We start from the raw sequence: 15,386 nt of genomic DNA, 5'->3' as shown, positions 1-15,386 counted from the left end.
GCAAAGTTACAGATAAATTCACAGCATATTAACAGGCTTTTTTTTTTTTTTTTTACAAATTGATGGGGCTGAATTCAATTCATTTCTTTACCTTACTGACCTTTTCAAAATGGTAATGCTAATCTCTCTTTATTTTAAGAAACCAAAATGGGCCCTGTCTGGTCATAGATAGGGCCAAGGCCATTGAAGCTATGTGCTTACTTGCTCCAATGACTTCAGCAGGCCTCTGTGCCTGTTCTCTCTGACTAATGAAGTTCTTCGCTGAGCACATGGGTCAGGCCTACCAACAGTATGACTCAGGAAGGGCAAGGTGGCAGATGCCAGACAATTGGAGGTGGCTGACTAAACCAGCCTCTTTTCGACCTGAAGTGGCTTCCAGAGGTCCTGCTCAAAGACCTACACACAACACCGCATGGTCTGGTCAACTGTGAGAGCACAGAACCTGCCCCCACTGCTTCCAGACCCCCCCTAACTCATGGCCACAATGGGTTCCACAGAGGACAGATCTGTCTTCCCAGAGGGCAGGTGGTGATTAGCTAACGGAGCCCTCCGACCATGGCTCTTCTCTGTCCATGCCACCCTGAAGGAAGGGCCTGGGGAGGGCAGCCTGTCTTCCTGCGGCTTGGGGGGCCTTTGGCACATGCTCAGCAGTGCCTTCAGCTCCACCCGAAAGTTCTCATTGAGCCAACAGTAGATGAAGGGATTGTAACAAGTGCTGCTCATGGCAAACCAGTGGAAGGCAAAGTAGAGGGCGTTGTTGGTGTGGATGGCCTTGCTGGACAGGAGGAGGACATAGCAGTTGAGGGGGAACCAGCAGAGGGCAAAGAGGACCACCACGAGCACCAGCATCTTCACGGTGGTCTTCTTCTTGCGTCGCAGGGCGAGGTACTGCTCTGTGGTCACGTCGCCGATGGTGTTGCAGAGCCATAGCTTCTTGGCCACACGAGCATAGGCCACTGAGATGATAAAGAGTGGAAGAAGGTAGAGCAGGGTGAAGGTGGCCAGGTCCAGGTACTTCCAGAACAGGTCAGCCGGCTCTGGGAAGTCCGGCAGGCAGAGCGAGCGCACGATGTTCTCACTGAGCCAAGAAAGAGGGGGAACAAGATGGCCGACCGTAAGAGGAGAAATCAGTACTGCCCCTTCCTATGGAGGAATGCTGGCCCCTACCTACGGCTTAGGCACATCTGTCACTGTCTTTTTTGGTGCTGTGGCCTAATCATCCCATCAAGCTTCAATCTCTCCACAGAACATTTTATAGAGGTCAGGAAGACTCCAGACTCTGTGTTCCCTGCACACAGTGAGTCCACAGATATTCAATGAACAGATGAGTGAGTGAGTGAATGAATGAGTGAGTGAATCAGTGAAGCAGCAGTGAGTTCCCTTTGTAGTCAGTTCTCACCCCAAAGAGTAACCATGCAAACAGATGGAAGGTCAGGAGAGCCGGTGCTAACATGCATGTACCTCAGCCATGCCCTGGCCTTACTGGCTCCCTTACACAGTCTAGAAAGAAACAGAAGGAGGGAGGCGGCTGCTTCCCCGTGGGAAGCTGTTAGATGCTGACACCACTCAAAATCCCCTCCTTTGTTCAGTGTTGCTGAATATGTACTGCAGGTCTGTAGTGTACAGCAGAGTCAGGGATGGATCAGAGACATCACGAGTTCAAAGTGAGATCGCCCTTCCTCCTGTGCTGTCTGTCACAGAGACAGGCTACTACGGAGTAGATTGTGGGGTTTTTTTTGTTGTTGTTGTTGTTGTTGTTGTTGTTGTTGTTGTTTTCAACTGAGTGTTTGAGAGGAGTTTCTCATTTGGTAAGAGCATATGTTAAGAACCAAACTGGATAGTGGGGGAGATAGGGAATCCTGTCTCAGAAGCATATACTCATGCGGCATTTTCTTTCTAAATTCTGTAATCCGGGAAATCTTGCCTATTTTAAATGGCTGAGTGGGGACCCCTCTCCGTTTGTGTGAACACATGCCCCCTGGTGGCAAAACCAGGTAACTACTACCTTGTCCTTGCAAACAGCCTAAAGACTAAGGGAGAGATGAAAAGAGACTAGAGGCTCAGCGTGGGCCTGGAAGCCCCAGGATGAGAGCTGGCTAGAAAAGCTCATGAGGCAGAGGCACCCAGCTACAGCAAGAGTCACATCTGTAGGGGACTCCCGTTTAGTGTCTGTGACTGTGGGCCAGCTTTCTTCTGGAGAAGGCCAGCATGGTACACTCCCTTGAGCCCCAAGCTACTCCAACTAACAGGTCTCACCTGTACTTGAAGGTAAAAAGTTTCTGGCAGATGGCATGCGGCAGAGAGAAGAAGGTAGCCATGACCCAGATGACAGCAATATAGACGACACCCTTGGTGATGGAGATCCGAGGCTTCAAGGGATGCATGATGACCTAGAAAACATGTGAGGGGCTCACAGCTGAAGGTGAAAGCAAGTAAGAACCCAGGTCTTATTTATCACAGGGTGAACGCCCTTTGCAGTTCTTGGTGGCACCTACATGGCACTAGGCACTACTCTGACCACAGCTCAACTCCAGGGATGGGAAGAAGGTGTCATGTGAGCTCTGTGGCTCCTAGAAGTCCTAAGGCCTCTTGCAAGTGAGAAGAGCAGGGCAGGGTGCTGAGGAGGGTACAAAGGTGACAGAAGGGGACCCAGGCTCAGCCCCACCTCCTCAAGGCCCTACCATCTTTCCATGGTTCCAGACCCTGGATGGTATAGAGGGCTCTGGACATAAGGAGCAATCTCTTGTCACCCTCTGCAAGATTTGGTGCCACCCACTAAAGCCATTACTGAATTCCAACCCAGATTGATTTCCATGAACTTAAAAGGGAACCACTATCACAGACATGGCACCAAAATGTGTCTTGGAACTGATATTGTGTTCCATCCAGCCAATCAACCCTTCTGAGAAGCTTATATAATGGTGGAAAATTAAAAAGCATTTCCATTTGTGAGACTAGTTCCTGGGGCAGAGGTACCCCAGATCTCTGATCAAGGTTCATCAGAGGTAAGGAATAGATGTGAGCAAACTTTCCTCAGCTGGTGGTGACATGCCTTCACTATAGGGAGACCTGATTCTAACATGATCAGGGCATTTTGGAAATAGAGCGATCTCAAATTTGGGCAGTCCACCCCTCATCGGACCTGCATCCTTCAAGAACACACTTTTCAAGTTGTTACCAGATGTGCTTATATGTGGCTGGTGACATGGGATACTGTGTCCTAGACAGTCTTGTCCACTTTGAACATTTATTTTTACTAGAAAGCCATTCTTCACACTGAGTGGGACCTTTGAGTGTTGGGTCTTCAGAGCCACTTCTCTATCCGGCCATATCATGCTTCTTGGGTCATCTCGGGGCAAACCTTGGTTCTCTTTATCCTGAGATTTGCTTTGTTGGTTTGTTTAAACCATCACAAAGCAGGTCAGTGTAGTAACAACAGCATGACTTTGGAGCCAGACAGATGGTGGACCTAATGTGGTCATTCTTGGTCTCACTATCATGGGAAAGTGCCCATTTCTGAGCCTGTTTCCTAACTTTTAACATGGTCTAATCCAGTGTCTCTCAACCTGAGGGTCATGACCATCAGAAAACACATGATTCTGATGGCCTTAGAAACAGACACTGCTCACTGGCAAAATTATAGTTATGAAGTAGCAACAAAAATAATTTTCTATCCGGCTGGAGAGATAGCTCAGTGGTTAAGAGCACTGACTGCTCTTCCAAAGGTCCTGAGTTCAATTCCCAGAAACCATAGGGTGGCTCACAAACATCTGTAATGAGATCTGATGCCCTCTTCTGATGTGTCTGAGGACAGCTACAGTGTGCTCACATACATAAAAATAATAATAATAATTTTCTGACTGGGGGTTGCCACAACATGAGAAAGCAAGTTAAAGGGTCACACATTAGGGGATAAAAACACTGAATAATGCTTATGGATTATGGAATTTGTAGGTGCAATATACCTGGCCCCTCCCAAAAAGAAATACCTGGGTCCTCTCTGAGTGCCTACCAACCATGGGCACTACCCCATGGACTCTTTCTGTGTTACCAACCCTGCGTGTCCCTGTTATCAGTACATTGCCTTATTCCTCCTCCCTCCATGTCCCACTGAAGCCTTCTCTGACCCACAGTTATTTGCGTCTTCCTTTCCATCTGTGATTTTCTGTGTTTGCTTTTCTACCAGCAAAATAATTCATTATATTCAGCAATGGGAACCAGCAGTGAGTCTTCCCATCAACAACCAAGTGGAAATAACCATTTGCAACTACCAAAGGGTTTGACATCCCTCGTGTCCTTGCCCAAACTGATGGAGGAGACAGCAGGGCTGAATGAGTCAGTGTCCTGAGAGTATTCCCCACAGACTGTGGTGGTCATATTCTCAGCAGGCAGCCATAGACAGAGAGGGGAGGGTGATGCTGGGGACAGGGGCTCTCACCTGGTGCCGGTCCACAGCAATAGCTGTCAGGGTCAGTGCCGAGACGTGGAGAGAACAGTACTGGGCAAAGCGACTGACATGGCACATGCCCTTCCCAAACACCCATGTGCTGTTCACAAAGCGAACCTGTGGGGAAAATACAGACATCGGGGGCAGACAGAATCAATAGGCCTTGTCTGGTACCAGTTCCTCATCTCAGTGGTCTTTGAAGAGCATCTCTTCAGGAGACTTCTGAGCTCTCCCAGCCAAGACAGCTTCCAGCTACTGTTCCACGGACCACATGGCTTTCCCCAGCACAAGCCATTGCTGTTCATTCAGTTCACCAAATCACAGTCGTGGCCCTGGACCATTTCCACCTCTATCTATTACCATGCAGCCTTAGCCAATAAACTCCTTTAACCTCGCTTCTCCCGTTTTCAGAAACTAGCTCAAATTCCCTACCTAAAAGACTTATTATAAAATCCATAAAAGTGGGAGAAATTGCACAGCAAATTGTTAAAGGTGGTTTTTAGAGATGGAAGCTGGCATTGTAAAGTGTAATATGATTCTTTCTCGGGTGAGTGGAGCATGGCCTTGTGGGAAAACAGTACCAAAAAGTCACAGCACAGCATGTCCACTGTGATTAGAAGGTGTGTGGTGTGCAGTGTGGTGTGGTGTGCATGTGTGTGGGTAGGCACATGCGCACACGTGTGTGAGTGATCCAACCCAGAGCCCATACACACTAAGTAATGGATCTATCACTGAACTTCATACACCCCAGCCCCATGTCTATAGGACTGTGTAACTGATCATCTGGGACAGAAGAGTCTGGGAAGATGAAGGTCACAGTGGGGAGAAAGGAGAAGGCAAAGTCCTCCCTCAGCACCATGTAGGGCTGGGTGCTTACACCACTCCTGTGAGGAATGCCTTGAGCCCAGGAGAGATGGAGCACCTGTTCTGACCAAGGCTTGTCTGGTCCGGGGTGTGAGAATGAAATGGGCAAAGGGGGAGATTGCCAGCAGTGATGGAAACAGCAGTGACGCTGACTGAAGTTCTCTCACTGCCTGGCTTACAGCAGAGATTTTGTCACTTCCTGGGGTCATCTTAGTGGACAAGAAGGTGAGCGACAGACCAGAGAACGGGCCAGCCTTGACTGACAGTTACTTGTTGGTGTACAAGGAGCACCCTCGGCCTTCCCAGCCAAGAGATAGTCCAGGTTCTGTGCGGAAGCACCAACACTTTCCTCGGCATGGCTGTGCATTCCACATTCTCGCTTCAGGGTCTCTGAGCCTCCACCCCTGCACGTGTGAGGCAGGCTCGCCATTTCACATGTGGGTACAAGAATCACGAAGGACAGACAACAGGTGTAGGGTAGGTACAACATGCATACTTAGCCTCTAACTGCCATTACAACTGCACGAGGGTGTGTAAGATGAGCGGGAACTCTCATGTGTGGAGACTGGGACAAAAGCCATCAACCTGGATCAGGGTCTGCTGGGAACTGTGGACTGGGGTCTTTGCCTGGTGTATATACAGGAAAGTTTTGTCAAGTCTGGCTACATCTCCACGGGGCGAAGATCCAGGGCTTTGTCCTGTGACTTCGAGGAACCACTGAGGCTACAAAGCAGGGCATCTTCAACCCCTCTGCCTCCCACCTAAAGCAGGTGAGCGGACCGAAGCTTCTGACGGGCCATCACCACCTCCCAGAAGCCCCCTCTTCTCTCTGCAGCTTGTCCTCATGCTGTTCAGGTGGAAGATGGCTGCTGGCAAGTAGGACCTGCCCAGACAGAGGCTGTGGGAGGTCCCAGCCCTGACACCTGGCCCACTGTCACAGCCACTCTGTGCTGCCTCAACACAGAGTGAACCGCAGTGCGCTCCTCTCTTTTGCTCCCCTGCTCCCTCTGTGTGGAGATCTAACTCTTGCAGATCTGTTGCAATGGTGCATCCCTTTTAAAATCCCCTTTGACCACCCCTTGCTTCCTTCAGGCTTCACTACACTGTCTGCATATCTCTGTCGTGGGAACCATCAGCAACTGTTTGTTATTGTCTCAATGATCAGAGCCAGTGGTAAGAGGAGGGGCCCCATCGCCAAGCAGCCAAGTGGGAAGGCTGTGGTGAGCATGCTGAGGGAGTTGGAGACCCTTCCTCCCAGTTCTCACAACACTCTGGATGGATGGACGGACTGACGTTATAAAGGAGATTGGACTGGGAAGATGCTGTGGGTTGGGTTCAAAGCCCAGCTGTTATACTTTATCCTGTAGGGAGGGCATAGAGTCCCTTTTCACAGGGAATTCCTGGGACATCTGGCTCTCAGTTGTCTCTGCTTCTTTGTCCCTTCTGTGTCTACTGCATATCTGACCCTGCAGCCTGGCTCTGAGCAACAGTGACAAGGCCAGACCCTCACAGCCAATACCCTCCCCAGCTCACCTATCCTCTGGTGAAGAGCCAAGGGAGAAGCTATGGAGAGCCAGGATGCAGCTTTTCTAAGCAGCCAGGAGCCCCCAGGGAGGACTGTTAGGAAGCTCTTACGTATTGGTCAGTGCCTAGAGGACCCCGAGTGGCCGCTGATAGGTTAGTATGGATGAAGGGCAATAGGACAAGTCAGTGCCTTGGAGTGGGAGAAGCAGACCGTGGGTCAAGAGTACCCCCGACCCACAGGAGGCTTAGTGCACGCACCAGTGAACTTGAGTGAAAAGACCAAGTTCCTCTGGCTCTGCACATGGCCTTGGACAAGGACATTGCTTCTGTGCCTTGGTTTCTTTATCTACAAAATGTATGTTCTCATTGGGGAGAATAGGAGAGAGAATGAGAATACTTTGAAGATGGAAGATTTGGAAGGACCTCACATGGGCCAATGGACTTATTGTCTGTCAGTTGTTTGTGTGTGAGAGGTGGATGGATGGATGGATGGATGGATGGATGGATGGATGGATGGATGGATGGCTTGGCTAATAACATCAATAACAAGTTATCCCATAAGTTGAAAAGAGCATGACTCCACTGTAGAGATGAGCTGTCTGTCACCGGGATTGCTCAGCCACACCCTCGCTGTTTCAAACTATCCATGAGCTCCCTGGTCACTGAGGGACAGAAGCAACATCCGTAACACCACATAGCAGAGGCCCAGAAAGGGAACCACCTGCATCCTCTGCACAAATGTCCCGGCCCCGAGGCTCCAGGTCTTCTCGCCATTACTCCCTCACAGCACAAGCCTCACACTGGGGTTTGCTATCAAGCATGGAGGGAACACAGCTTAACCCACTGGCAGAGAGAAAAACATGTCAGACTCCATTAACAACTAAAAGTTGCTGCCTCAAATGACCCAGCAGCAGCCTATGGGTGGGAGGCAGGGTTTTCACAGGCTGAAGGGAGGATCCGGATTAGAAAGGCTAACATTTCAGCAGCCTGGTTTAGTGTTTGCTACTTCCAAATGCCTGTGACCAAGGAGGGGAAACAGGGAATGGTCAGTCCTTTAGAGCCAACTGCAGACACTTGAGTCATTGAGCCGGTGCTACCAGCTGCAGAAAGTCTGGCTTGGAAACGGAGGAAAGACAGAGCTAGGGGAAGACAGAGATAGGAGTGTTGGTGACAGGAGAGAAAGATGACCCAAGGATTGAGACAGGAACACAACACCAAGGCTGAGGTCCCGAGTGGAGCAGGTGGAGGAGGGCGGGAGAGGTGGGGAGGACCTGGAAGAGAATGGCAGGGGGAGAGAGGATGGAAAGATGCTTCAGGAGCAGAGAGTGAGCCCAGGAGGACCTTTCCTTACCAAAGTGAAGGGTGTATTGAGCAACGTGATCATGATGTCTGCCACTGCCAGGTTGACGATAAAGAGGCTGGTGGCCGAGTGCATGCGCTGGTTCTTGAAGATGACATGACAGACCAGGACATTGCCGAAGAGCGAGAAGATGATGATGAAGGAGTAGGCCACGATGAGCAGGGCTTTCACCGTGGGGTTCTGGGACTCAGCCCCATAGCGTCTCCTGCCCACGAAGTTCTGCCAGTCAGAGAAAGTGTAGTTGGCCCAGAAGTGCGAGGCGTTGGCCTCGGTCAGGGCTGCATCCATGTTGGGATGCTCAGTGATGACCTGAGGCTGCTCAGTGGCTCGCACGGAGGACAGAAGAAAGAGAAGCAGGACAGGAGGGATCGTCATGTCCAGTCACCACAGCTCTGGGCACAAGGGTCGGACTCCCTGCCAGGCTCGGTGCGAGGAGGCTGGGTGCGGGGTGGGGGGGCGCTGAGCGCACCAGGGCTAGAGGAGTCCGCACCACAGAGAGAACCTAGACGCGAGGGGCACGGAGCACAGAGGGAGCCCCGACCTCCGAGGGAACCTGGACCACACCAGGTCCGGACTGGGAAAGCAACCGAGATCCTCTGGAGGGTCGGACCGCAGAGAGAACTCCGGACCGCCAAGGGATCCTGACCGTGCTGACTGCCACCCACCTCGGTCCACCGTGGCGCTCGCCCGATTCTCTCAGCACTTTTATACCTCTGCTCCCGGCTGGGGCCGGAGCGCCTCCGCCTATAGGGCCGTGCAGCGTCTCCTCGCTCCGTGACGCGCTGGGCTCCAGCTGCCCCGCTCCCCTCTCTCAGCACCGCAGTTCCCAGCGCAGCTCGCACCGGCTTCCCGGCTCTGCTACCCGGCTGCAGCCGCGAGCCCAGCAGCCCCCTCCCTCACGCTCAGCAGCCTTCTGTATAGCAAGCCGGCACACAGGTGCAAACAGCCTTGGGGACTATGTGGAGTCACACCAAAAGCCCGGGTCTGTGCAGTCCGAGGGCCCCACGTTGGTTTCCATCTGAACTGTAACCTTGGCACATCCCCAGTATAGTAAGGTGGGTCCTGATCCGGGTGGATCCTGGGATGCGGCAAATGCTGAAACAGACCTGGAATGCTTCCTCTTTATCTAGACCTTAAGACTCGCTGGAGGGCTTAGTAAGGCCTATTGTTTTATTGACACCTTTCAAACACTTCTTGACACATCTGAGGAGCGGAAGGAAATAAAGAGGTCACTCTGTGTCCACTCCTCTGGGAACAGTAGCTTTGGATTTCTGGACGCCGCCTCTCAGCCACCACCCGTTACTTCAATGAGAATTTTTACTTTTTATTAAAAAATTATAGTTAGCATACGCAGTAGAGGGTTTCTTCATGAGAGTGTCATGAGTACTTAGCATGCATACGTACTTTATTCTTTCCCACCCCCTCCATCCCTCCTCTTTGTGGTCCCCTTCCTCTGGTCAGGCTTACACTGGCTTCTCTTGTTCTTCACCTGCCCCTTCAGTCCCTCTTACAGACCCCTTTTTACTTGGTCTATGCACCTATCTTGATAGATAAGCCCCGATTCCTCCGTGGGAACCTCCCGGCTCCCCCAACGGGATGCCTCGTGCAGAACCTCCGCCCACCCACTTAGTGCTGGACTTAAGGGCATCTAGAGTGTCATCTGATCCTGTCAAGCAAACAGACCCTTAGCGAATCAACCCAGATGCTATGAACCAAGAGATCAGGGAAGAGACAGAATTCCCTGGTTCCTCTTTAGTTTTTCTCGGCTCCGGTTCCTGTCTGGTTTTCCCTGCCTCCCCACCAGGCCCTTCACAGACGTTCTCAGTGTCCTGCCTTTGAGTTATGGTTGGTGAATCTGTAAGTTTGTTGCGAAGTGGAAGTCCCCACAGCAGGAGGAGGGGGAGCAGGCCCGCTGCAGTGTGTACACACCCAGCACACACCGGTTCTCCCTGCTTTGCTGAACCAAGCCGCTAATCTAACTGTTCTAAAGTATGTACGGATGAATTGTTTGTGGATTTGATTCCAAAGTCTGGAGTCCGACGGCTGCTGCTTCCCTCTGGCCCGCTGTGCTCACAACTCGGGCACTTGTGTGCTTCTCTGACTCCTGCAGCCTTCTGCGCCTCGGGCCACGCTATCCACGCAGATATCTCCACGTCCCCTGCTATCTGCCCTCCTGCTTTACCTGTCTGGGTGCCCTCCTGGGCCTGTACTCCTTGTCCCCCACCCCCAGTAGTTGCCTGCATTCTCTCCCCAGCTTCAGCTCTCACTCCTGGAGCGTATAGGAGCACACCCACTAGGTGCTCCAGTTTTCAGCGCTCTTCCTTCACGACTCGGATTCTATTACAGCAGCTTGGCCAAAAAAAAAAAAAAAAAAAAAAAAAAAAAAAAAAAAAAAAAAAGAGGGGGGGGACTTGATTTCCAAATTCTAACAACTGCTACTGCCTAGATAAAGGATCCCTAAATATCTTATATCTGAACATGCTCTACTCGACAATTCCTCTTACCTCTAAGGTTCTACCTCACACTCTTAAAGACCTTTTATCTTTATGATTTCTTTGCACTCTGCTCTCAGAAAAAAGTCTCTTAATATTATGCTGTAAACTCTTATTTCACAGTTTGCAGGTTGTTCACTGGGTATAGTTTAGAATCTATAATCTATGTAACAAAATTTGGCTTTAAACTTTAACAAAAGGCTTATAATTAAACATCTATGCATGGATGTGTGTGTGTGTGTGTGTGTGTGTGTTTCAACTCTTGCTTGGGATATGTGTGTATGTTTATGTAACTTGGACCCAACTCTGTGTGTATAGATGTATGTAATACACACATACACACACACACACACACACACACACACACACACACACACACACACACGAGGAAAACAGATTTTTTTAAAATAGCAACCTTGCGGTTCTCCTCCATCTTGGCTGGTGACCTCATGAGAAACTAAGCAGCCACATGGCTGGCAACCATCTTTGCTAAGGTTAAAGAGTACATGCCCTATGACTTCACCATGTTTAGATGGCCACATGGCATAAAGCAACAACTGAAAACCTCTTAGTCTGAATGGGTGCTGATTATCACTGTATCTCCTTTTTAGACTAAGGAAATAGCAAGTCTCAAATATTTTGAATTGGTATTGGTTTTTGTATGATGATAAACATTTAAAGTTCTATTTGCTACAACATATCTGGCTTACAATATACTCTTATACAGTGATAACAATTTAAGGTCATCAAGGTCTATTCAGATTAACAAAAGATGATTGGAGATTTAACGTAAGTACTTATGTCTTTGCTAATTGTTCAACACCAAGCTTCTTGAAACAACATATTTGATAAATAAGATATATTTTATAAATCAGATATGTTTGATTGTGGTTAAATCTAACAGAGGTAAAGCTGTAAAATTCTGATCTACATGCAAACACCTATATAAAAGCTATTAACTTACTGTTAACAGTGATTAAGACATCCAAGTTAATAGTCACCTTATAAATGACCAAATTCTTTAATGTGTTTGGAACTATACATGAAGCCACGTTGAGTACTAGTGTAATTAATTACAGAGATAAACTTTATTTACCTCTCGTATATGTTTTCAAATTTAAGCCTAAAACAAATGACTAGAAACAAACTAAGTCTGACCAGTTTATGTGTACTTAATAGACCAATGGTCCTCAAAGTCTTTGGGGAATCTACTGAATATAGTATTTAAATATTTAATAAAAAAGCCTTTTGTACCAGCTCCAGGCACCACCCCTAATCTCCTCCACAGAAGATGGACAGAAGACCCTCCACTTGGAGTTGGTTTTCAATGTGACAAAGCTGACCATTGGCTGAAAACTGACTTTCACCTCGCCAGCTACCAGGGCCCTGTCAAACTGTGGACTAGTGGGACACTGGAGCGTTGTCTTCTTTGCCACTAGGCCAGTCCCCCCAAGTTCCTAGTCCACAGGAAAATCTGTCAGATCTCTGAAGCCTAGTGGCCAAAGGCTGCTGCTACCCTGGAACCTGGAGGTCTGTCCCAATGACCATGGAGGAACCTAGGTGACTGATTGTCCAGTCAGCTGGTAAACACCATTCTTAATAGATTCAAGAGCTGCTTGGTCTATACTTCCTGCCTACTTGGGTGATATTCACCCTTCTCAGGTCTCTGACTGTGTAGACAACTTGGCTAGTGATAGCTTTGTCAGTTTAACAGCTGCAGACAAAGCTTCTGCCTTCTCAGCTCCCCTCCCTCCCATCCCCCCTACCCTCACCTCCCGGTGTAAACACCAGGCCTTAGAACCCACTTTCCTAGAACTAACATGAGGCCTGGACACAGTTTACCTTGCTACTAGACTCCACAAAGAGATAGATTCATAAAACAAATTTTAATGTAACTTTTTACTATTCCTTTATTTAAAGAAACTCGGTTTATAATGACTGTTCTCAGTAATCAACCATCTGTATCTCTTGAACTGCATAGAAAAAAAAGGTGTAAAGTTCATGGAAGGTCTGAGGATATGAAAGTTTAAGTTGTGAGGGTCTAGGAAGATGTTTTAAGTTATCTAAATGTAAAGGTCTAAGAAAGTGTTTAAAGTACGTAAATGTAAGCTCTCTTTCCCTCTCTGTGCTATTGTTATATCAAGACTTCAGAAGGTCAGAATTTTCACAATGACTAGTGGAGTTGATAAGTTATTAATCTAACTCTACTAAGCACTGGCTACTATTACAATAGTCACAAGATCAAGATTTTATTTCTTTTGGTTGTCTTCTAAGGACAGATTTAAAATTGCTTCTCACTGTGCTAAAAACATCTGTCTAACCTATGTACCCTTGTCCTTCCAGATAGAGGGAAGAGTTCACATGCTTTTCACATCATTTTGTGCCTCAAGCTTCTACAATGATTCAAAGGTGTGAGTTTATTGCCTTTTCTGCAATGTGGTTTTCAGTAGATATTACAAACAGTGGTATTGCTAACATATCCAAACCTTTTTATCTTTCTATAAACTTAAAACGTTCTTATAAGCTTCAGGGAATTGACTTGAATCCACCTCTAGTGGGTCAGACTCCAGATAAGCACTCCTGTCAATCAACAGCCTAAGTCCCCCCCTTCCTATTTCTGAGGGTATGATCTCCCCCCCTTCATCAGTCTTGGGACTCCTCTCCCCAAGCTACCAGAACCATGGGCCTAAAAATTTCAAATGTACACCTAAGAAAAAAGGTTCCCCTAAACCTCTTACCTTTATCTTCTGCCCCTGATACATACACCTGCCAGTTTCAGGTTTTCCCTCAAAATCTATGTCTTCACCAGCTTCACAGAGGCTAGCCCCAGGTGGTCCAGCCTCACAAACTGCTCCAAACACTGCCTGAATCTCTAGCACCGGATAGTCCAACAGAGTCTGGACAGCAAGCAAAACAGCCTGCTCTTCCAAGACTTAGCTGCACCCCAGCTTTATTGGGTCCCCAGAGGGGTCAACACCCCAAGACAGCAGGAAGAGGGCTAAAGAGCACAGCACCCTCATCCCTGCCTCACCAGCACCCCATTTCCTCACCTGTATAATAAACAAAAAGGAGGAATGCTAACCCCAGCCTGCCATTGGCACCGTGCCAGCAGCCACGCCACCACCAGTCGTCAAATGCTGCGTGTGCCCTTTCAGAGGTCCCGCCATCACCGCCCTCTCTGCCTATCTTTGTCTCTGTCTCCCTCATGTCCCCACTCTGAGATCGTCTTGCACTCCCTTCACCTCTTTCATTAGATGAGTCCTGTGGTGTGATCTCTGATCTCTGCAGCATACCTTGGCCCAAACCTGCCAGTACACATCCTAACAAGGGTGAGTGGAGGGGTCTCTTTCAGTCCTGCAGATAGACCTAGAAGGTCCTACAAGGTTACCAAGTTAGAATGGAGGGGGGTGGGGGTATTGTGTGATTGATCCTAAGAGAAAGCATCAGACAGAATAAGTAATGAATAATTAGCCAAGGTGAGTTTGAACAGCAGAAGGCTCCTGGGCACATCATTTCTGGTGCTGACAGGTAGAAATTGTACTCTTGTACTTTAGAGAGAGAGGTTATATTAAGCATGCCCAAGAATAAGCATAAAGTTCTAACCATTTCCTCTTAAGTAGACAATCTTCACACAGGTAGGCCAAGTCTCTGAGCACTCCAGCATAGCAACACATTTTACCTTGAACTTGGGCACTTTCTGGCCTTTAACAAAGCAAGAGCATCCCTTTGCCTAGCCCTGGAGCAGGGCTTCTATCTTTCTCCAGAAGCTTTTCTGTCAGTTACAATCACACTGAGAAGATGGAGAGGCAGAAGCTCTTATAACTGAAGGAGCCAACTGCCTTTGTGCATTCTGAATAAAACTGAGGATACATGTGCAGTTAGAATGTGCAAATAGCCCTTAGATTCTATGTCTCTAGTCATAATTACACAATAAAACATGCCTAAGTACAGAACCTAGGGTTTATTTCAAGTGGACTTGAAGAATCATAGACCATCACATTGTAAGTGTAGGCCAACCAAAATGAGACAAAAACTTATAGAATACCACACAAAGGTTCAAAGAAGTGTTTCTAAAATATAACAATAAAAATGTAGAAAGTAAAAATAGCAAAAAAATTAAGACAGTTTTCTGAGAATCACACTGTGGTGGCTTGAATAGAAATGCTCCCATAGGCTCAAATATTTGAATGCATGTCATGAGGGAGTGCCATTACTTGAGAGGGATTAGGAGGTGTGGCCTTGTTGAAGGAAAATGTCACTGAGGGTAGGCTTTGTGGTTTCAAAGCCTATATCAGGCCCAGTGGCTCTCTCTTCCTGCTGCCTGCAGATTCCAATGCAAGACTCTCAGCTGCTTCTTCAGCGCCAGGCTCCCCACCACGACAATGGACTGAACCTCTGCAACTGTAACCAGTCCCCAATCAGCTGCTTCTTCAGCGCCAGGCTCCCCACCACGAGGACAATGGACTGAACCTCTGCAACTGTAACCAGTCCCCAATCAGCTGCTTCTTCAGCGCCAGGCTCCCCACCACGAGGACAATGGACTGAACCTCTGCAACTGTAACCAGTCCCCAATTAAATGCTTTCCTTTATAAGAGTTGCTGTGGTCATGGTGTGTCTTCAAAGCAATAGAACACTGACTAAGACACACATCAGTATCCCCAAGGACATCATGATGTCCCTTTAACACCAACACTTTCCT

The 15,386-nt window shown here is 48.3% G+C and overlaps 1 protein-coding gene across 2 annotated transcripts; it reads right to left on the bottom strand.

Annotated features, from left to right (window-relative positions):
* Positions 1-468: 468 nt before the first annotated feature.
* GPR83 (G protein-coupled receptor 83) lies at positions 469-8,570 on the bottom strand (the record flags this gene model as incomplete). 2 transcript variants are annotated; one of them, XM_080929799.1, is made up of 4 exons in its annotated part: positions 469-1,078; positions 2,257-2,390; positions 4,439-4,564; positions 8,187-8,570. In XM_080929799.1, 4 exons carry the CDS (start codon positions 8,568-8,570, stop codon positions 469-471), a joined length of 1,254 nt encoding a protein of 417 aa, XP_080785925.1. The 2 variants fall into 2 exon arrangements, with proteins under 2 accessions (XP_080785925.1, XP_080785926.1); XM_080929800.1 differs by lacking the exon at positions 4,439-4,564.
* Positions 8,571-15,386: the final 6,816 nt, after the last annotated feature.

The sequence above is a fragment of the Micromys minutus genome, assembly GCF_963924665.1.
Source record: "Micromys minutus genome assembly, chromosome: 16".
Taxonomy (NCBI): Eukaryota; Metazoa; Chordata; class Mammalia; order Rodentia; family Muridae; genus Micromys; species Micromys minutus.
This window is presented reverse-complemented; position numbering and strand designations above follow the sequence as displayed.